Source organism: Hylaeus volcanicus, chromosome 1, assembly GCF_026283585.1.
Source record: "Hylaeus volcanicus isolate JK05 chromosome 1, UHH_iyHylVolc1.0_haploid, whole genome shotgun sequence".
Lineage (NCBI taxonomy): Eukaryota > Metazoa > Arthropoda > Insecta > Hymenoptera > Colletidae > Hylaeus > Hylaeus volcanicus.
The window spans coordinates 14860424-14883444 of NC_071976.1; the positions used below are offsets into that span (position 1 = coordinate 14860424).

General features: G+C 30.5%; 4 protein-coding genes across 5 annotated transcripts; 2 read left to right on the plus strand and 2 right to left on the minus strand.

Moving 5' to 3' along the window:
* Positions 1-520: 520 nt before the first annotated feature.
* LOC128873728 (ragulator complex protein LAMTOR1) lies at positions 521-3808 on the minus strand. The gene is made up of 5 exons (XM_054117504.1): positions 3607-3808; positions 3261-3337; positions 3076-3165; positions 2755-2953; positions 521-2445 (listed from the first exon to the last, which is right to left on the minus strand). Exons 1-5 carry the CDS (start codon positions 3649-3651, stop codon positions 2356-2358), a joined length of 501 nt encoding a protein of 166 aa, XP_053973479.1. The 5' UTR covers positions 3652-3808; the 3' UTR covers positions 521-2355.
* A 113-nt stretch (positions 3809-3921) lies between these two features.
* On the plus strand, positions 3922-5124 carry LOC128873732 (vacuolar ATPase assembly integral membrane protein VMA21 homolog). Its single transcript, XM_054117518.1, has 4 exons — positions 3922-4071; positions 4182-4328; positions 4414-4519; positions 4962-5124. The coding sequence occupies exons 2-4, from the start codon at positions 4314-4316 to the stop codon at positions 5099-5101; spliced, it is 261 nt and encodes an 86-aa protein (XP_053973493.1). The 5' UTR covers positions 3922-4071; positions 4182-4313; the 3' UTR covers positions 5102-5124.
* A 19-nt stretch (positions 5125-5143) lies between these two features.
* Positions 5144-14317, minus strand: LOC128873715 (97 kDa heat shock protein). 2 transcript variants are annotated; one of them, XM_054117482.1, is made up of 12 exons: positions 14001-14317; positions 12736-12937; positions 11966-12322; positions 11468-11789; positions 11110-11365; positions 10790-10920; positions 10461-10723; positions 9794-9901; positions 8048-8173; positions 7730-7969; positions 7256-7546; positions 5144-7185 (listed from the first exon to the last, which is right to left on the minus strand). In XM_054117482.1, exons 1-12 carry the CDS (start codon positions 14114-14116, stop codon positions 7003-7005), a joined length of 2595 nt encoding a protein of 864 aa, XP_053973457.1. In that variant the 5' UTR covers positions 14117-14317; the 3' UTR covers positions 5144-7002. The 2 variants fall into 2 exon arrangements, with proteins under 2 accessions (XP_053973457.1, XP_053973467.1); XM_054117492.1 differs by lacking the exon at positions 9794-9901 and having other exon boundaries at positions 14001-14315.
* A 1394-nt stretch (positions 14318-15711) lies between these two features.
* Positions 15712-19211, plus strand: LOC128872485 (caseinolytic peptidase B protein homolog). Its single transcript, XM_054115267.1, has 10 exons — positions 15712-16586; positions 16660-16712; positions 16772-16961; positions 17132-17382; positions 17462-17552; positions 17628-17835; positions 17908-18040; positions 18120-18332; positions 18392-18689; positions 18769-19211. The coding sequence occupies exons 1-10, from the start codon at positions 16205-16207 to the stop codon at positions 18912-18914; spliced, it is 1965 nt and encodes a 654-aa protein (XP_053971242.1). The 5' UTR covers positions 15712-16204; the 3' UTR covers positions 18915-19211.
* The last annotated feature ends 3810 nt before the right edge of the window (positions 19212-23021 follow it).

Genomic DNA, 23021 nt, shown 5'->3' on the forward strand with positions numbered 1-23021 from the left:
CTATCCCTCGCTTAAAGATAGAATTTTAACATGGAATTAAATGAATAAAATAGTTGCCCTACCTATATGTTTATATTTCTTCAAGACGAATATTGGCAGTTGTGCATTTAAAGATCGACTGATCGAACTTTAAAACGATGCTGCACACAAACCGAGGTGATAGCCGCTAATGCAAACGAAAAGCTTTTACATTTCTTGGTGTATCTTTACGAACTTATTATAGGTAAGTCCCAAACACTACATTATCCGAACTACTTTTAATTATATTTATAAATAGTTCTTACTTTTTCCAACACATTACGTATGTAATTGAACGCATGATGTACTCCGCACACAAGACATTAGCAATATGGTTTTTCCATAATTACAAAATATTTACCAATATACAAAAAAATATATTATAAAATATACAAATTATAGAAGTATAATATAGAATTATAATAATAAAAAGGTAATCATTTTTTTAACGGCCAGTATCTTAAATAATTTTTGATAAATAGCAACAATTTACTCATTGTAATCTTTATGTAACTTTATATATTCTCCATTTACATATTATATACATATTTAGATATAATATTATAGATATGTACGCTTGTGTGTGTATCAATTATTTTACAATTTTGGCATAAGAACAAAAATGATATAACTAAATTAGATTCACTAGTCTAAATAGTCTGCAATTAAAATATTTTTCTTGCCAATATATACCATGTTCATTACAATACAATATATCCAATGATGTTCTGCATATTTTAATAATTAAAAAATATATATGATCTGAATGTACATACTTTTGCACATCTCAAATTTAAACTTTAAATATACTTTATAAAAAATGTAATAGAAGGTATCTTCAAAACCATAATGACACAAAATTACATTATCGCATAATACAAATTAGAAGTAAGCAGTAAGCGGTACACAATGAACAATGATAAAATTAATTATACGTCGGAACGATATTATAAGAATGTTTTCATACCTCTATTTATATAAAAATTACCAGGAAATATCCAAAATTATATCCGCATAATACCAATATTTAGATTTCACTATAGATTACTGATGTCGGTAACTGTTCAATTGCTGAAATTTCTAAACCATCCAGAATGAAATAAATAATCGATTATTGCCAAACACTAAAACTTATCAATTTAGTAGTGCTCGCCGTGTACAAATATATCGTACAAAAAGTATAAATGTAAGAAGGTGAACATTAGAAACAAAATTTCTAATGTAATTATGTTCTGTAAAATACAATATGCCTAAAGGTACTGACATTTTTATACAACCGTTATAACAAATTAGCTCGGTTTTACAACTCCAGTAATTTCTTGTTAATAACATAACAAATACGATTCACATAATTCTTAGTCATCATTTATTGCCTATATAACCTTTTTCATTTCATTTTTGTTTATTCACAAAATAATATACGATATTTATCAATAATGTGTAGTTTAATAAAGTGTGCATAAATGAATGAAGGATGAAAAATATATTTAAATTAACACAGTTTTAGAAAGATATAATTTAACAGATTTTGATAAACATAAAGTGTTCATAAGAACATTCATAATTACTAAATAATACAAAGTTAATAGAGTTAATTAATAGGAATATAATTATCACAAATTCTTATATGTATGAATCAAGAGTTTATATTTAGTCTTGATTTAATATAAGCAGTTTTCAGTAATGTAAATATAATAAACATTGAAATGTGCATCATAATTAAAAAGTACAGTTTAATGTAACTAATGAAAATTATTTAAACAAGTTTTGATTGGTTACTGATACTGTAACGGTTTCTTAACTAACCAGTTTTGTTAACGTTTAGTGTATATTAAACACTTCATTAGAAATTGATAGAAATTTGTATATAGTAATAGTAAAAACCTGAAAACATTTTTATTAGTTTAATAAAAATTAATTTTTCAATAAACCTGTACATAAAAATCTATAGACCTATAATAGAATTGCATTTTTTAAATTGTGACAAAATAGTCTTTGCGTTACTTGTTCAACATATACATTGCAAAGTGTAATAATAATAGATTAATTTTTTACAATATCATGTATAAGTTACGGAAAGCATTAGCAAATTCAGTTGTTTTAATTATAATCTGTATTCTTGGAAATACAGTAACGTTGTTATTAAGAAGTGATATTTCAACTTCGATCTATGGTACACTGTGTTGTAATTCTTAATTGATTTTCATGTTCAAGTAAGTTTAGAATATCTTATTGAAAATTGATTTTGAGAAGATGTATGTTTTTTAATGTCATGTAGTAGAAAGATTTCACTCAAACAGGATGTAAGTGTAATCCTGCAGAGGAAATACTACAAGATCACGATAAGAAAGGAACTACCAAGTCCTCTTTGTGTTCAACTTTTACATCTTCTAGTGCTCTCACAGCTTTATTGAGCATATCAATAATCTGTAAATACAATTTAAATTATCATTTAATAAACTATCAAAGATAAGTATGAAATATGAATTATAAACAATTAAAAAGGATATCTGGTAATATAAATGATTTCAATTTGTTAATCCTAAAGAACAATTAAAGTAACATTTGTTTATTCTTCTCGTTGCTTCTTTCCTTCTCCTAATTATTCTTTTTCTTGTTTTTTCCTTTTTTAAATTTCTAGAGCAACTAAATTGTATATACTTTGATTGTTCTCTAGAATTAACAAACTGAAGTCATTTATACTTAGATACATGTTTCTATAAGAATATTATTTACCAGCTCGTGATTTCCAGCAGGAATTGGTTCAGCTGTTAGTACCCTTTCTGGAGCGGGGATATCTTTGAGTAAGCAAGATGTGCTATCAGGGACTTTAACTCCTCCAGTTTCTATGCGTTTTGAATATGCTCGTGATCTATCCATATATTCATGCTGTTCCAAATTATGCGAATCTAATGCTCCAACATCTATTACATTACTGAGAGAAGAATTTACAACAATTTTTTATTTCTATCGTATTTGTCTTGTCATGCTATTGTTAAAATAGATATAAAAATGCAACAGAAACATAAAACCCAATAAAGACAAAGAAACACTCACGCTGCAGTTTCGTGTAAAATTCTATTTAACGCGCTTTGCTCGTCTGTCTTCTTGGGTGCAGAACTTGCATATTGATTAACATAATCATCACTGGAAGAAAAAAGAAGCAAAAAAGCTTTATAAAGTCTTATCTATTATTACAAGTAATAAGAAACTTGTACATGTAAAAAAGTATGACAACATACCTGTGTACTCCAGGTATATTTGTACTATTACTGACAGGGTCTACCAACAAATGTGTCCTTTCATTTACTTCCCCACTCTACATGAAAAATTTTTAAAAAACATTACTTGCGAAGGTCAAATAATTGCGAATGTAATGAAAAAGACAATATAATAAGAGTTTTTGAACTTTTATAAAGCAAAACTAGGTTTAATTATTGGTTATTTTAAATTTATATTCTTCAAATAGGCGTGATCGTGATAAAAATTCATACGCTTGGAATACATATTTAATAACGTGCGATAAGCTAAAGCTTCAAAACAATAACAATTAATAGCACTTATAATAATTTTACTCAATTTTAATACCTGCGGCCCGCTGTCCTCCTTACAGAAACTGTAACAACATCCCATATTTAAATGGACTGATAAACTGTTTAACCAGTAACACGTATTGCTACAACGTATTATGTTTTATCCTCATTCCTGTAAACAATCGGATGAATCAGATGCGAACGTACCGACCTACCAACAATGCTTTTTTGGCCACTTTCCATAAATAAAATATACTACGAAGTGTGACAACGTTTTTAAACCAGATACGAAAACTCCAATCAGAAATGACAAGCACATGTGACGTTCCTGCCGGGTTTATGGGGTACTAAAACGAATAACATAACCTCAAATATTCCTAATCCCATCATCCGTGTACGAAATTTACTGTATTTTTTTGTATAATGATCATTTAAATTACTTGAATATAAAACTGTTAATTTTCTACCGTACATTACATAAAATTTATAGGCAATCATACGTGCTATGTTATTTAATACGGTAGTGTACAAAAATAGAAGTTGATTTTCTAAAATAGCTATAGAAGCTACATATATTACTCATTTGCAATTTATCCATTAATTTAACGAGTGTTAAATTATACTCCGCAGTTATTAATAATATGTACAATAATATGTAATATATATATAACTACATATATACAACATTAATATTTATCATAACCAAGAAGTACAGAAGTAGGATTGAAATTACTGTATAAAGTTATCAATTTTACTTAAATCATGTCAAATATACAGGTACGTTGCTTTCTATTTATTTAATTGTTAATGCATATTATGTAATTCATTTTACAAGGATTTTCAACATGTTATTCATTTTCAGCAATTGCCGGAGTTACAAGTCTTCAAAACAGTATTATTTCATTGCTTGATAATAATAGCCTTACCTGTTTTATCCTTCTTTACTAGCAAGATTTTTATATTTGATGGTATGGAAGTAACCAATATTATTATCTGAATATTTAATTCTTCATATTACATTTTTGTCATATCAAAACTTATATTTTATCTTAGTATTCGGTATCTATTAAATACAAAACTTATAATCAGTAAAAGAAAAATTCTAAAAAACAAAATGATTTATATACACATTTACACAAAAATTAATTGTAAATAATTTTTCCTATTATTTGAAAGTTACATCTTTCTATTTTTTATACTTTAATCCAGTGACCATTAATTACTGGCTTTCATTTACATTAATGATGTAATACTTAGAGAACTGGAATGTAGCATACATAAATTACAGAAAAGATTACATCATATATTATTCCTTCCATTGATTAGCATGTTTTATACTGAAATATACATATATTTATTAAACTAATTATTTGGACATTTTAAATTGAAATAAATTTTTATACATTTTAGGTTTATTGAGACTAAGTCATGTGCCAAGCAATGTATACTCAGCTGGAGTTGCAATTATTGTATTACACGTGGCCCTGGGAGCCTTTATATACCGTGCATATTTCGATGATCAGTCGAAGACACAAACGAAGCGAGATTAACCCTTTGTTTGTGTTGCACACATGTATGTAATTAAGTACACCTTCTTGATAACACATTTATTCGCGTACACTTATCGAAAGAAGGATGTTACATTATTTTGCATTACATTTTCCTATTCACATACTTCTTTGTCAATGTTAGGTAATATTTCTTTTTTATTGAATACTGTGAAATATGTAGTTGACGCAAAAACCTGTACTGTTAATGCAATATAATTGCTAAATAAAGAAGCAAAAACATTCCCACGCAAAACTTACATATTGTACAGCACAAACTTTGTAACATACATACATCTATGTAGAATAGAATCTCATCGCGTATTTTATTTTATATTCAAAGAATTTTGCGATAGGTTCTACAGTGACTCTCAATATATAATACCAGCTAGATAAATCAATATAGTGCACTTTGTGATCACAGTACTACAATGATTAGGGGCGAATTTATATTTATAACTTTAGGCTGATGATTTTTGTACTTCCTTAACGAAGCTTTGAGAATAATTTTGAATCGACGGAAAGTAATGTGAAAAACTATTTAAAATGCAATTAATACCAAACCCAACTCTAATGACACTAATTGGGGGATGTATTTAATTTTCCTTCTTTTTTTGTTTGTAGAATAAATGTAACAGATGAATTGCGATTAATATACAAGGTAACAATACCATTCATTTAATGCTGATAAGAAACAGTACCTTAAAGAATTATAAGAACTTAAAAAAACTTTTCTTAGAACGCTGATGCACTTTAAATGATGTCTATTGTATGACATGAGATATAATTAAAACAGGGAAACATTACCTTTATGAAAGGCTACGTATTATGTACAACGATATATATCTAACTATAATTTTGTTTTTAGAAATTTTATGTCATCGAAATTTGACAATATTATAAAATGTATATATAATAATTCAAATTTGTAGTCCCGTTACAGACGCCACTGTTGGTACTGTAAAGCAAATCCTGGAACAAGCTTAATAAATTTCTTTAATGAAATTATTAATTTATTTAAGTATTGTAAATGCAACAAAAGTTTGTGACAGAATATTTTGCTGTCGGCCTGGGAAAATGTTGGAATGAATGCTTATTGCATTATTAAATACATAAGATCGCCAGCGATATTAACTACTTCACATTTTAATTTAGTCATTAGTTCTAACTTAACATTTGCCCTAAATATTATAGAGCGCAAAGTATTAAATCTTTCTACTGGCAATGAAATCAGAAATCTCTTCAAAGAGCTCCACTGATCAAAATTTTGTTTTACATTTTCTCGAAAATGTATTAAAAGTTGAAGAATTTTTTTGATTAAATATTAACGAAATGATGCAAGTATATATATTTCCCAAAAAACAGAACTATACATTTCGTTATAAATGCTATTTAATATGGTACTTAATCAAATACCGTACAGATTTAATGGTTCATTGTTCATAAAAAACGAAATGAAAAATGTTCAAGTTATGAAAAAGAAATTATTTATTCCTTTATTCTAAACCATCAAGAAATGATAATACTTTATAGAGAAATTTTAGCTTGTATTCTTAATTACGGATTCATTTTTTTAAATATTACTATTTATTTAAATGAAATAATGTTTGTCAAATTAATTGAATGTAAAGTGAACACATACATACTCCGCTTATTGTAGTCTACAAAAAATTCTTCAATTTTCAATATATTTAAATTAATGACGCTTTGTTCTTAAATATGTCAACTTATCACATCAATAACAGTAAAAGGAAGAGAAAAGAAACAAACAATTCGCATGTGCTAACGAAAACGTTTCAGGTGCTTTTGTGACATGATAAAGATGACTTATATGATGAAATAATTTTCATTATTTTAATCAAGGTAGATTTCGCAGTATTAAAACATAAAAAATGGGATGACTGTTACTCAACGTCCATTTTTTCTTGAGGTTGCTGTTGATTGGCCTGAGGGTGGCCATTACCTTGACTATTCTGTTTGGTCTTCTGATCATCAGCAGTTTTATTATCTACTGGTTTCTCTTCTTTTGAAGCTTCGACTTTAGGTTTTGGTTTATTTAGAATTGGTAATACAATATTATCAAATGCCTATGAAACAAAAACGAAAGGTATGAATGATATAATTAGTAAATAACAAAGTGTAATGTAACCGACGTACCTGTTTCTCAGCACGTATTTGAGCTACAGTAACTGGTGGTTGCTGCGTACGAGGTGTACTTCCAAGAAGTGATCTTTTTTCTTCAAGCCACTGCCACTTATCTTGTACAGCTTTTTCAACCTTCTTTACGTCTTCCTCTGTTAAGTGGGAATATTTATCATCCTTTCCATTGGATGCTTTAATACCTTCTACTACCATATTAACTCCCATTAACGATCCCTTTAACTCATCCATAACGTGATTCCTGCCTTCGAATTCCATTCGTCTTTCTTTTATTGGTTCACCTTGTGACTAATTAGAAATTCAATCCAATATTGAGTTGACGGTTTACTTCGTAATGATTATAATTCAAAATGGTGCCGAGTGCAAAGGGTTAAAGTACAATAAAAGTCATAATAAAAAAAGACATGATTTGGAGTTTCGAGGATAAAATATGCTTAATTAAATATTAGATAAAAGATAAGCGTGACTCACTTGAAGGCGGGTTAATCGTTCTGAATAAACTTGTCGCTGACAATCTTCTCCTTCTTCATATAACCAATTTTCAGTTTCATCTAATATACGACAAAGTGCTTCTTTGTCTGCTTCCGTAATAAATGTAGCTAATTGATCTTCTTCTGATAATTTAGCACGTAAATCATAAACATACTCTTCTAATGCGTTGCGAGCATCAACACGTTCTTTTTCTTGTCTATCTTCAGCAATCATTTTGCACTATAAAAGATACAATGTACACTGATATACAAAAATCATGTTAGAGAGTGTATGTGTATAACAATAAATATTACATACCTCTTTCTCTAACGCGGCATTCAAGTCGCGTTGGGAGAGTCCACATCCATATGATTCAACTGGTAATTCAATAGTACGAACGGGAATTTTCTTTTTACCTTTACCTTCCTCACCCTTGTCATCTTCCTAAAAAAAATATATACGTAATACAAATGAGTAATTTTGTGTTATTTTAATCAGTGTAAGCTTTTTTTTAAGAAAAAGTTCACTTGTGTATACTTTTTCTTATTTATGAATGGTGAGGGAAACATATATACAAGACGTTTAACTCCTTACTACATGGTTGCTTTTCTTGGCAATGTTTATTAAATAGAAAATAAATATAAAAATTTCAGATAAAGTTCTCGACAATTTATTTCTTACTGTCAATTGTGCGTGTATTTCTAATAATTTTGAATTGTAACATTTAGAAAAATGTACTCTACCATGACTGTGTTATGTAAATTTTCTTCAAACAATGAAGAATAAAAAAGTAAAATAAAAAAATTATTATATGACATGCCATGTAGTAAGAGGTCAATGTTGAAAGGCAAAGCAAATTAAATTTTGCAGTTTTGGACATCCACTTTGAATTAAGAACTTCTTTAAAATATTTGGTTGTTGTTAATATGACGACTTACAAACTATAATATATAAAAGAAATGTAACAGTGCCACATATTGACAAAAAGAAATATTAGAGACAAAACATACGTAGGTAAATTGAAAGTCAGGTGATGCCAGAAATGAGTGGAGGAAAAAGTGGGGCATATTTTGATGCGAACAGTTTTCAATTCGTAAGTACTCCGATCTTACGAGTTTAAAGTATTTAGAAACATATATATGCTCGAAATTATCATTGTCTTGTATCACACGAATCGAAAACCGAACCGCATTGCCTGCCTTCACAATTTCGAGGTATTGATAATTGTTCCATTACTAAAAATTACTGTCTCTTTTCCTTCTGCGACCCAGTGAAAAGAATAACAGAGCAAAGACAGACAGCACGGCGTGACACAGCTGTACCTTGGACCCATATGCATTAATACACGTTATTAAAGAATCAAATTATGCATATTCTTGTATCTACGAATACATTCAAATATCAGTTTCTATCTGATTAGAATTAACTACTTTAATTTTAGTAGTTTCTCCATGTCATTATAATTAGCCGAGTTTGCAGAAGAAATCGATACAGACTTAAAAACCCTGAATATAACTAAATGGCATGCACTAAAAGAACTACGATTAATAACAAGCTTCCATAAGTGATGTACAAATTGCTTTGTACATTAACGTTTTTAACGTTTAACCACTTTACAATAATATTTAAATTTTTCAAGGAATGAGATAACAGAAATAACGTAGTTGTTCTACTATTTTATATTATCATCCCTTCACATTGCGTAATGATGTGTATAGATATATGTATAGGTGTATATATATATATTTTTTTTTTTCTTAAATAGAAGAGGAACAGGTATCAAATATGGAAGTTTTGCAAAATCAAATTTCAGTATGTGATTATTATAATCATGCAGGATATTTGAATTTGTCTAGGACCGCAATGATCTTGTAACAAATGACTGACGATGCTGACGTGATGAAAGAAATAAAAAATCTATATCACCTTTACGCATAAAAAGATATTCGTGTAGCCATTACGAATTACAACAATGCAACGATCTAAGGCGAAAGTCAGAAATCATTGCATATATTTCAGTTAACATATGCATATGGGTCCAAGTAATGATAGTGTGTCGCGTACCGAGCTGAACCAAGAGAGAATCCTGGAGGAGTAGGAAGGGGCACAACCCCTCGCACCTCTTCCACCATCATCAGCATCTGAGTTCCGTCGTGTTTTATCCATGCTCACCTAAACCACAACAAACTCACATAGTCATGCACCAGACACTCATGACATATAAATTTTGTACTTTGAAAAAAAAAAATTTCTCCCAAATAGAATAAATCTAGAAACGTTGTTTAATTAATATTTCGTTGCAACTTAAGTTTTACTCAAGTGTTAGACCCTTCTTGAATGAGATTAGTTTAGTAGTGAAGCATGTGTTATTATTTAGTCGAAGAAGGAATCGAAGAAATTTCACATATTTTTATATACGAATTATAAAGCACATATTACTAGTATTAGATATTATATAAATAAGAATGCGTAACATGGATTTCGAGAAGTATTCGAAGTATATTCGGTATTTAAAGTAAGTATCAATATTTGATCATTACAGAATACAATATCCTTAGATCATAGTTTGTTCTAAGTAGTGAATACATACATTCGGCTTATTGGACATATTTCAATTATAAAATCATTCAAATGTGCCCATTTCTGCATATAAGTTAATTTAGAACAATTGTACGCTAAAATGTATTTGTTTTTATTATTCTAAATAGAATGAAATTATGAATTCACATACCTCAGGTGCTGGTGGTTCATTAGCTTGTGCTTCTTGATCAGGCTTGTCTTTTTTATCTTGATGATCAACATCCATGTTATTCTGCTGGTGTTGTTGCTGCTGTTTGTCTTCTTCTTCTTTTTCTTGTTGTGTAAGTTCACGTTTTTCGACGAGTGATGCCGAAGCAATAGTGAGAATTCCATTCAAATTCACCCTTACTTTTACTTTTATTTTCGAAGAGTCGCCTTCTGGTGTTGGTTTTACATTCTTTATTAAAAATACACCTAAACAAATTTTATTAAATAAATAAATAATACAGATAATAATAGAAAAAGTCTGGAAATGCATACCAATGTGAGTTTGAGGATACGATGGTGGCGGTGTACTGTAACTGGCAGTGAGCGTAAATGGGCTCGATCGATAAAATGTTAACATCTTTGAGAATGGTACAGGATGATTGTGTCCAAAGATTTCCATTTCACTAATATAGTAAATTTCATAGAATTTAGAAGAATGTTATTTAAATATAGTTAAAGGGGGTTACTATCTTATTGAGTAAAAACATCTATCAAATAGTTAAAAAAAAATGATTAAATCTGATTAATGTTTCGGTCAACAAGGACCCCCTTAAGCATAGGATATATATATATATAATGCAAATTAAACGTACCCTTCTTCGCCTTGGGTAGCATGCCATGTTAATTTCAATGGATAGGGTTGAATATCAGTCACTGCAAAATCACGGACTCTTACTGCAGGGCTCAACATTGCGCACTGAAGTGCGCACCCACGAGCAACAGCTTCATCTTGATTCAGTGTTGTAGATCCAGTACGGGCAAAGACATCTTCCACTAGTCGTTTAATAGCGGGAATGCGAGTAGAACCTCCCGCTAATTCAATCGAATGAATGTCATCTAATTTCAATTCTACAAAAAACATTACCAGTTAAAAGATTTACTATTTTACATACATATAAGATATATCTGCAATGAGAATTTTAATTAAATTTAATTAAAATTAAAACTTACTAGAATCTTCAAGACACTGCCGTAATGTTGATTCTACGCGTTTAAATAAATGTACGCACATTGCTTCCATATCTGCACGTTTCATATCGCCATGCACATCTTTGTCATCCATGAAACATTCGATATTAAGAGGAAGCGTTGTTGAATTGGCTGACATTTGTTTCTTCAGCTTTTCTACCTCTGCTAATAACCTTAAGTATGCACGTGGATTAGTGTGTACATCAATATTGTAACGTGAACGAAACTCCTTACAGAAGTGTTCTGCTAAAATAGAATCTATATCTCTACCACCTAATTGACTGTCAGCTGCACTTGCTAACATCTGCAAATAACATTTACAAAATATGTAATCTAATGCAATGAAAAAAGGTAATACCCTTATATTTTTGAGAACTCCCATAACCATAAAGGAATTATTTCTTTCTCTAACAAAGCAACTTAAATTTTTATAAATAATTACTACACATTAATTTAAATTAATTTAAAATTGTTACTCACCTTTAGTTTGCCTTTGTGAAAAGTACAAATGCTTACTTGTAAGCTAGCATATCCACAATCGACAAAGACTACATTTCTTGGAGGTGCATCAGCCCCTGGCAAATCTTGTTTGTAAATGCCATAGCATAAAGCAGTAGCTGTTGTTTCATTAAATAATCTAAGAACATTTAAATCTGCAATTCTTGCAGCATCTAATAGTGCCTGACGTTCAGCTTGTGTGTAATAAGAAGGAACAGAAATAACACAATCATTAACAACAGTCTGAAGAGCAGCTTCGGATATATCTTTCAATTTTGTAAATAACATTGCAGTTATTTGTTCAGGTGTAAAAATCTGTTCTTCTCCCAAATATTGTACCTAAAATTTATAAGCAAATGTAAATAATTTCAATTATTGAAATTTCAGTTATTGCAATTTTCAATCTATAAATCACAAGCTATATGATTCATCGTGTTTTAACTGCTCTAAAGAGATATAAATAAGTTACGAGTCTTCATAAATGTGAGAAGTCTGGCGAAATGCCCAGATTAATATTGAATTTAGTCACATTAAAAAGAACATTAATAGCATAATGCATTACCATATTATATCTCAAATGAGATCTAAATAACATCAAGAGAATGCAGAATATTTACAAAATTACATATTTTTTATTATGTAATATTAGGATTATTTTACATATTGTTTGAAATAGTGATATATGACTACTTAGTATTTAATCTTTAACATTAAGAAACATTAGTAATATAAGAACTATGTCAAAAACTTACATGTATACCAATACCTCCACCATCTGCCTGCTGAGTTACCTTAAATGGTAACATCTGAAGCTCTCGCTGTACTTGTGGATCATTGTACTTTCTACCCAATAATCTTTTGAACCCATGAATAGTATTTTTCATATTAGTTACCATTTGATTCTTGGCTGCTACACCAAGAATTCGATTTTTTCCACTGAATGCTACGCATGATCTAAAACCAACCATTCTCATTAGTTCTAATATTTTATTTATATAATATATAACTAAATACACAAAACTGATTTTGTATTGTTATTATTGGCTTAACATGTATAAATCGATAATTACTATATTATGTAAATAAGAATTACTTCTAAAATAATTAGATCATTATAAAACTGCATGCATGTCAAATTTAGTTGACATAGTTTAAAAAAGATTTAAAGGTAAAATTATTCATTAATCATAGACATCTTTGTCATAATATCCTCTAAAGTAAAATATTCAAAGACATAAATAAATATTACCAAAAATGTATAAAACATATTTCTGCAATATCATTTAATGCTTTAAAAGTAATGAAGCTATTTTATGTCAAAATAATTAATAATAAAATGAGTAATAATGTATACCATAATCTTTAATGTTTCAACAACTTACAAAAACTAAAAAATATTTTGGTATTTTTAATTTCCTCATTTATATATTTGGCATAATTCAATACTATCATGCAAGAAAAATAAATAGCTCAAAAGCTCTGAATTCCTAACATGTTACTAACAAATATAGTTAATAAAATTAAATATATAAAATTACAGTAAATAATCTACAAATTACAAATCACATTTAAAAATTTTTAATATTTCTAATCGGAGTCGCCTAACAAATCCTTTGTTCTTTGTACAAAAAATAGAATACTGTTAAATTGGCTAAAAAATGTTTGCTAAAAAAACGTTCTGAATGAAATCGGTAGAGGACTTTGCCTTAAAGGAACATATCAAATTTTGTGAATTTTTGTTGTACTTGTTAGTCATGTGACATTAAACACGACACCCAAATAGACAAAACGATTTAGACATAAATGGCAGTGCTGAAATAATCCCCACCGAATTCTACATTCGATTTACGCTACGATCAATCATTTATGTTTTCATTCCGTATTACATTTTTTTCACGTAAATTTCCATCGGATGACTCGCAAGAGCAGGCGAGTAATCGAGGGGCCGGTGCGCACCGGTATCTCGTAATGGTAGACAAACAATTAGAAAATGATTACTTAAATAAAGAAAACATACGGTGTGCTCCGAAGACTGTAATCATTAGCTATAGTTTCAATGCCTCCCGCGCGTGCTACGGCTACATAACAGCTCTCGTTGCCGAAGTCGATTCCGATTACGGACATAGCAGCCATGGTTGATAGACTGGTTCGACGTTTTCTTTACGACACTGAATAAATTCGTCGATCTTAGACCGTAAATTCGATGTTTATCCTCGTGAAACGATGTATAACCGGATCACCAGGTGCTCAATAACCGTTTTGTAACTAACGTGAACGTTGGATTCACGATACCCCTTCTATTCCAGCTTCAATCACGCAATAGACTGAACGAAATGCCCTCCGCACGGTGACTGTGATTACTTCTTACTTCCTTCTGCTAACTTCTGCTGCTGCAAATTCACCAATCATGGCGCTGCGCTACACAACTCCTATTGGTCGGTTGGTTGCTCTGGAACATTCTGGAATTATGCGCCATTGGAATCTTCCTTCGTGAATAACGTCAACTTTCTCTCTCGAAGGATCGAAAGTAACGGATCAATACAAACAGAATTCACCAGAAGGAAATTACCAGATCGGTAAATAATAAGCGAAACGTAATGATGAGTTCTTATTATTTTCCTATATACTACCTTTTTTTCCTTTTTTAGAAATTTCGAATTTATATATAGTATAACATCACGAATGGAAACGATTGGTTTACACGCCAATATGTCGATCGTGAAACGAATTTTCAAATGCCGTAATCGTATACGAATTGTCTAAAGTCTAAAGCTGTATTCTAACCAAAGAGTCAAAGAGCCAAGACAATTGAAAGCACATGTTATCAGATCTTGGCGTACGCGACATCCAAGCACATGTACCTTTGGATTGCCTTGGCTTTGGTGTGTACATGGCTTACATATTGATTATAGAAATATTTGTTTGCGACGAATTGCCACATTGTATGACTTGTAACAATGATGTATCTTTCTTTTATTAGTGAATCTGAATACCATCATTAAGTAATCAATAATAATCACATACCGAATACAAAAAAATGTATTTGGTATTCGACAATCCATTTAATAGATGTTATAAGAGTACATTGAATATTTACAACATGAATGAATAAATTACTTGAACATCCTATCCCTGTATATAAACTAGTTTTATAGTATAAAGTATATATATATAGTTGTATAATTGTATAAGTATATGTATAGTTATACTATAGTTTCAACATATATGTTGAATTCAAATTTTTAAAATGTATTATTTTAAATATCAAATGTATATATGATGCAATAAAATATACCTGAAAATAGAAGAAGATAACAGAATAACTCTTAAATATTACTTAAAATAATATAAATAATACTTTATTGATTATTGTCGTCTAAACAATATTGATTTTGTTAAATGTTGTCGTAAGTACTCTAAATTAGATTCTCTCGTGATTTTTTTGCCGAAATAATGTTATTTTACTTTTAATACATACAATGATAACAAAAATTCAAGGTCATATGTTTTGTTCCTCCGACAGAAAGTTAAAACAAGTTTGGTCATTTTTAATGTAAGTAATTTTTAATGTAAGTAATTTGTAATTTTGCATTGCCTCAAGAAAAGTTATTTAATATAATTTAATATAAAGGAAATAGAAATTTCATATATTATTCAATATAATTTAATATAAAAAAAAATATAAATTATTTCATACTTTTTAGTTCAGTTTTAATATTTTGTTAAGTCGGTTATATTTTTTCCAAAAATTATTTTATTACATTGTGTTATACATTGATGGAAAGCACCTTGCAGCTTATTTCGATTTCACATCTTTTTTTACTTTCTTGTAGTTTTTTCTGGAGATCTTCTATTTTTTTTTGTGATTTATTTGATAATACTCCGTTTTGTCATAGACTTTTTCATGTACTTGGCGTAATTTTTTTTACTTTTTTGAAGTTTTTTTATGGGGATATCTTTATTGTGGACAAGCTTTCTATAATATAATACATCTAAGATCCGTCTACGACAAATGGTTACCGACTGACGTTAATGTCATCCGACTTCAATAAAAGAATTACGGTAGCGCTCCGCCTGTATCAAAAATGAAAAATGTGTAATTAATGTGGGTGATTCGTTATATTAGCTATTGGCAGTCATTCAATGATTTTACGCACCGATAAGTTACATGCTAACAAGCAATATTGCTTTGTATTTATAAGAAGATGTCACATGATTTAAATGTACAAGTATCTGTCAAATTCATATGAAATGGCACGTTTGTGTAATTTGCGACTTTATTTAAGTATAAAAAGTGCTAAAAATTCAGAGACTTTGTTAAGAAACATATATATTAGAAAAATTAGTGAAACCAAAAATATTCTCCATCAAAGTAGTAAAGGTTATATGCAACTTTGTTGGAGATTAGAAAAACATATTTATCCATTATATGAATTGGATATTTTTCCTTCAAAACAAATTCGCTCTTTATTTACGAAAACAAAAGTAGCATATAATAAATATGATATTAACTATGGAGGAAAATATTACAAAAATTTGGGACTTATACTAAGTTGTTTTGGATTAATTGTAGCTCTTTGCGAAGCACCAAATCTTAAACAGGGTATGTACTTTTCGTGCTACATTTTATATATATATACAAACAACAGTTTGTAAGAATTGATTACTTGTTACAGAAAAACAGTTCTTTCGAGCTGTACAACACGGCAATATTGCTGAATTAGAAAAGGTAAATATATGACACTATTTTTTATATGGATCGATAATTAATACCATTTTTGCTTATAGATTCTAAAAGATGGTGTTAATGTAAATACACGTCATACATTAGGTTGGACAGCATTACATGTTGCTGCTATTAATGAAAGAGTAGAAGTAATCAAACTATTAATAAAAAAAGGTGCAGATGTTAATGCAGGAGATGAATTTGTCAATGTTTATAAAACCGCTGCAGAAAGAAGGATAAATTCTTTAGATGGTATAGCTTGCAACTAATTGTATAATTAAAAAGTTTAAATAGCCCAACAATTAAAAAATTCGCTTATCTAAGTTGCATGAAAAATGATATATCATACATTGCATTATAGACGTTATTGTATAATTAATTGGTTGCATATTATTGCATACATATCTTTTCAAAACTTTTAGTACTCATAATAAGGGAGGAAGAATTTTCTGACCGTTTGAATAGTAGAGCTAGCTTCAAAGGTTTCACGCCATTGCACTATGCTGTACTAGCAGATTCAAAAGCCTGTATAAAAGCATTATTAGATGGAGGAGCAAATCCAACAATAGAAAATGAGTCTGGTCATCGTGCAGTAGAATATGCTAGAGACAAAGAACTAAAAGAAATGCTTACAAATCATGCTCTGAAATATGATGAAATAATGAAGGAAAAAGTACTAATGTTTAAAGTTCATCTTTGACTTCTACATAGTATTATTTCTTATCCATATTTTTCCCAAATATTGTATACAGGAAATAGAAGAACGTCGTAGATTTCCAATAGAACAACGCTTAAAACAACATATTGTTGGACAAGAAGGAGCAATATCAATTGTTGCATCCAGTAAGGTTTACTTTATTCGATAAAATAATGATATATAAATGAATTAAAATGATACAAAAATTTATATAATTGCAGCAATCAGAAGAAAAGAGAATGGTTGGATAGATGAAGAACATCCATTGGTATTTCTCTTCTTAGGTTCATCGGGAATTGGAAAAACAGAATTAGCTAAGCAATTAGCTGCATATATTCATAAAAATAAGAAAGATGGATTTATTCGATTGGATATGTCAGAGTATCAGGAAAAACATGAAGTTGCTAAACTAATTGGAGCACCACCAGGGTCTATATCATATACATAATATATGTATAATTTATATAGTGAAATATTTTTTTATTTCATTATTTTGTTTAGATATGTGGGGCACGATGATGGTGGTCAATTAACGAAACTTTTGAAGAAGTGTCCTAATGCTGTTGTATTATTCGATGAGGTTGACAAAGCTCATCCTGATGTATTAACAGTTCTATTACAACTTTTTGATGAAGTATTATACTTTTGGTATTGTGTATTTATATATTGCATTGAAAATCGTCATGCTAATAATCAGTTTTTATTCTTTTTAGGGAAGGCTAACAGATGGCAAAGGAAAAACTATTGAATGTAAAAATGCAACCTTTATAATGACATCAAATTTAGCAAGCGAAGTAATTGCTAAACATGCAATACAACTTAGAGAAGAAGCTGTACGTCTTTTAAATCTCAGACTTGATAAAAATTCTGATGAGGATCAGGCCCCAGAACACATTGAAATATCCCGTAAATTTAAGGATGAAGTGGTATGTGTTCATTTATTCTTGAAAATGTATTGCAATTTACTTCATTAAATACCTCGCAGGTACGACCCATATTGAAAACTCATTTCCGAAGGGACGAGTTCTTAGGCAGAATAAATGAAATCGTTTATTTTCTACCATTTTCCCGGTCCGAACTTATAAAATTAGTGGGCAAAGAATTAGATACTTGGGCAGTACGCGCAAAAGAAAGGCATTTCATAGAGTTGAAGTGGGATAGGGAAGTTCTGTCAGTTTTAGCAGATGGGTACGATACTCATTATGGTGCTCGTTCTATCAAATATGAAGTAGAAAGACGCGTTGTTAATCAGTTGGCTGCTGCTTATGAACGAGGACAACTTGGTACGTGTATTCCTATCTTATATTAATAATAATAACTTAGTTGTTTGAGTTATTTCGTAATATTTTTTGTTATAAATAGAAAAAGGATGTTGTGTATTACTCAAAGTCAAATGGAATGAAAACGGTGCTCGCATAACATTATCTGTACGGCCTAAAGGCGTAAAGGATTTTGTTGACATTGCAGAAACAGATAACATGGTAAAAAATGTAAATTCTGTGTTTTAATATACTCAATGATTATTTCGGATGTACATACACCACTGTTGAGCATAGAACGTGTATTGTAGCTTGATCTGATACTACATACAAAGAGCTCATTTTAGTACAAAGAAACAACCATTCACAGTTCAATATGTTATTCATTGTAGAAAAGTAAGCACATTAAATGTGAAACTTTTTTTGTAAAATAAAAGTACTCTTTCTAATGATGTATTTTCATCTGGCGACTCGTAACAGAATATGAGTTTGTAATATATTTTCATTATTATATACACAATAAAATGTCAAATAATATTAAAACAAGATGAATGTATACTATTTGCACATTTATAATTTCTTTCTCTCTTTGTGGTTAGGGCTTTTCTTTTGAACAATTAATTCTTCGAGTAAAGTGCTTTTTCGTTCTTAAGAATTTTAAGGTTTCAACATGTATATTGAAACCTTCGCCAATAAACGGATGTTTATGTTTGTTACGATAAAGGAACCATACCGAGCGACGAAGTGAAACGTTCGATTTTGACGGAAATAAGTGATTCTTTATTTTCAATCAAATTATGATTATCCTTGTTTGCTAGCTTCCTATTATTTCCACAACTGTCGCTGAAGTCAACTCGGAATTTGGCTCTGGCTCCTGCGCACCCTTGTGTTTTTTTTTTTCATTATTGTGCCTGAAAAACTGGACAAAGCTTGGACCATATACATATACTCGCAGACACGGCCTGTATACATGAATCTACGAATCGAAGTGAAGCAAAGTAACGAAAAAAAGATTTTCTCATGTGACGTCACATAGATGATTTTATCATTGCAAAACATTTATCTAAAGCCGTGTCTATAAGTATATATGGTCGAAGGAAGAAACTATCTAGTAGTTCACCTACTCTCCGTTGGTGGTGTCAGGTTACTTCCTGCTGTTACGCGTCCGTGCAGTTTTATTTTTAAAGGTGCGCAGGAGACAAACTGGCGCCACCAACGGAAAGTAGGTGAACTACTAGATAGTTTTTCCCGTTTTTCAGGCACAATAATGAAAAAAACATATAATAATTATGCATTTCATAATCAGGGGAAGTAAATCTATCGTCTCGTCAAGCGTTTTTTGGAAAAAATTGAACAAAAAAATTTCTTGTCTTTGAACGTATTTTTAGCAAGTTTCAAAAGCGAAATTGCAAAATGTGTATGTATCTCCTGCAACGGAATTTTATAAGGAACAGTTTAAAAAAAAAATCAGCCCGATAGGTCGCTTTCTCGCCTTATAAAATTACAATGGTGTTGTCGTTATGAAATCGAGAAGACTGATGCGCTTGCACAATGGCTTGAGTTTCACGCTCTCCACCACAGCACACCACAGCGCTGGTGTCGTCTCTCCTGCTGCTGGTGTGCCGATAATCTAAAAATGTCTTTCAGCATGGTTCAGTACCGTACTAAAAGTATGAAGCGCCCGAGCTTATATATTTTACTTTTGCATATGTATATATATTCAATATTATATTGTTAAGAAACGTCATGTATATGTTAAGGTTGTTTATATTGCATTGCAATTAATTGATACAGAATAGTCTGTTACGATAATTTCAAAGTAGTAAATAATAAACAACTGATATGATATTTGTAATATGGTACGAACATAATAAAGTACTAATTGTTATTTGTGGAATGTAATGATAGTATGCAATGTAAAAAATATTGTATAATAAGAAAGGTAAAACGTTTATGAACGTTATTTTTGAATATACGTAATTACATAAGAAAAAGCACACTAACAAAGGGAAGGCACGGATGTTGCAATCGCTTTTGCAACGACACCCTATGGGGGTCGTAGTACGCATGTAGTACTGCAAAACCATTTTGGCTTTTTTCAGAATGGGTGTTTGTTTTCAATGTACAATAAAAGCATCTAGCAAGGTTCGTTGAATGCATTGGTAGAGTATTAGGTTGTAACGCTGCTTGACCCCGGGTACGAATCCCGATTGAAGTATTTTTTTTTTATTTCAATTTTCTATCAGAAATATACTTTTTGGATATCATGTACTATATACTGCATATTATATATTACCTTACGCATATTTTAAGGTTAAAATTAATTTTTTAACGTAACATATCAGCCGGAATACCTACTTGCTGTAGGTGAGTAAGTCTTTACAACGATTTTTATGTTTGGTCGTAAGTTTATTTCGTTTTATCGTGACAGTCACATGAAGGAAGGTTTGAAAGTTTGAAAATGGATAGTGATTCAGTGCGTGCAAGTTGTTTTGAAGAAATAGTCATCGATAGCAGAGAATCCAAGCGTAAAGAGGACAGAATGTGTGTAATGTTTTCTCTTTCTCTGGCGTGTGTATTCTCCGGAATACTACTGTTAGTTGTACATGTATACGTTCCATTCGTTCGATTTTACTAGTGTTAAAATGAGAAAGCATGTTATCTTCTATCATTCTCCAAAGTATAACACCCGTGCTCGAGCGATCACTTTATAGTTTGCCGCTACACCGAACCCCCTGTTTTGTCTACGGGTTCCTCCTCGTCACGCTCGAGAACGGTCAAGCCGAATATACCATAACTGTTTCGAAATAAGCAACTCGCCGGTCCCGATCGAGTTACTTATTTCGAGACATTGCTGTACTTGTTTCTATTTATATAATGAATTTCAATATATTTATCTCTATTCTACATAGATATGCTTGATACGCATCATGGCTATCAAAAAATCGAGTACATTTCATTAACGTAAATCAAGCGGTATTCCCAGTAGAATTAAATAAACAATTTTGCAGTTGTGAATCTAAAGCATTCATTCGATGTACATGGTGATTACAAATTTTGTTTCCACTGCTTTTTCGAAAATTATCACCCAAGTTCATGTACATCATAATGGAAATTGTTTGTTTTAAAAAATATATCCGAACATTAGTTATAAATAAGTCATATTTAACGAATGTATTTTTAAAAGAAAGTGAAAAAAAAGAATAGTGTAAGAATGTTTCAACGGGACTCGAACTCGCGACAGAGGAATTATTATGCTGATGCTTTCCTGACCACACCGAATTCGCTATTGACAGAATCGCTTATAATAGTTTATGAGATATTCAATGTTGAATATCTCGTAAACTATAAATCGTCTGCCCCCAAAACTGAATATCATTCGCTTCAGTTTTCCACTGTGCAAAGGCTCATCAAAAAATTAGCGTCATATCTGGGCCCGTTCCCTTGTCAGTCTCTCTTTCTTCTTCATCAAACTGTCTCTTTCTACTTCGTCGACGCCTTCAAACTTTGGACGGATTCGAAGCTGATTGAAACATTTGGTTACACATACAATGTATGTAGGTATAATAACCAGCCGAGGTGTCGATTCTAAGTTTACAAGCGGCTCCAGCCGAGCGCGAACATAGAAAGAGATAGAGAGAGGAAAGCGAAAGAGAGAGAGGAGAGAGAGAGAGAGAGAGAGAGAGAGAGAGGAGAGAGAGAGAGAGAGAGAGAGAGAGAGAGAGAGAGAGAGAGAGAGCGATCCAAGGCACGAAGCTAGGAACCAAACATATCGGCGGGCGCGAGACAATACTAATGTAACAATAAAACATTTTTATTTATTAATTTTTTTAAATCTAACTTTTTCCAATGTATTTGTAAGATTTTTATGATTACAATGAGACCAAACACGATATACATACAGCGAAACAGGAAAGTATTCGGCTAGTTTGTATTTTATATTTCATATTACCTCTTATATCAAAATTTTTTTTTTTTATAAATTATACAAGATGTTCGGCAACCGAACAAAGTATAAAATAAGAATAAAAAAAATATACAGCAGCTTGGGATCGAACTAGCGATATCTTATGTACGATACTACGATCAGTGATACCAGCCAGGCCAAGTTTTTTCGCCCATGTACTGCCAGAATGACCGTCAACAGTGTCGTATCCAGGGTAATAGGTGTGGGGTGCTATGGCTATTGTGGCTATAAGCGCGAAATCATGAATATATTTGTCTTTATTATGTATATATTGTCTATATTTATATATTGTCTTTATATATTGTCCTGCATTTGTCCATAAATCATGAATATATTTGTAAAATTATGCAGGAGTAATTAAGATACACCTTTTTAGTCGTGCGTATACT

What these genes read in the sequence shown, in the direction of transcription:
- LOC128873732 (XM_054117518.1), top strand. An exon ending in CAAGATTTTTATATTTGATG is followed by an intron (nt 4,520 to 4,961) that starts GTATGGAAGTAA and finishes TATACATTTTAG; the next exon opens with GTTTATTGAGACTAAGTCAT.
- LOC128873728 (XM_054117504.1), bottom strand. Translation starts at nt 3,651, where the DNA reads ATGGGATGTTGTTACAGTTTCTGTAAGGAGGACAGCGGGCCGCAG. An exon ending in AGGAGGACAGCGGGCCGCAG is followed by an intron (nt 3,338 to 3,606) that starts GTATTAAAATTG and finishes TTTTTCATGTAG; the next exon opens with AGTGGGGAAGTAAATGAAAG. An exon ending in ATTTTACACGAAACTGCAGC is followed by an intron (nt 2,954 to 3,075) that starts GTGAGTGTTTCT and finishes TTCTTCTCTCAG; the next exon opens with TAATGTAATAGATGTTGGAG.
- LOC128873715 (XM_054117482.1), bottom strand. Translation starts at nt 14,116, where the DNA reads ATGGCTGCTATGTCCGTAATCGGAATCGACTTCGGCAACGAGAGCTGT. An exon ending in TACAGTCTTCGGAGCACACC is followed by an intron (nt 12,938 to 14,000) that starts GTATGTTTTCTT and finishes GGTTGGTTTTAG; the next exon opens with ATCATGCGTAGCATTCAGTG. An exon ending in AAATACGTGCTGAGAAACAG is followed by an intron (nt 7,186 to 7,255) that starts GTACGTCGGTTA and finishes TTTGTTTCATAG; the next exon opens with GCATTTGATAATATTGTATT.
- LOC128872485 (XM_054115267.1), top strand. Translation starts at nt 16,205, where the DNA reads ATGTACAAGTATCTGTCAAATTCATATGAAATGGCACGTTTGTGTAAT. An exon ending in ATGAAATAATGAAGGAAAAA is followed by an intron (nt 17,383 to 17,461) that starts GTACTAATGTTT and finishes TATTGTATACAG; the next exon opens with GAAATAGAAGAACGTCGTAG. An exon ending in TTATGAACGAGGACAACTTG is followed by an intron (nt 18,690 to 18,768) that starts GTACGTGTATTC and finishes TGTTATAAATAG; the next exon opens with AAAAAGGATGTTGTGTATTA.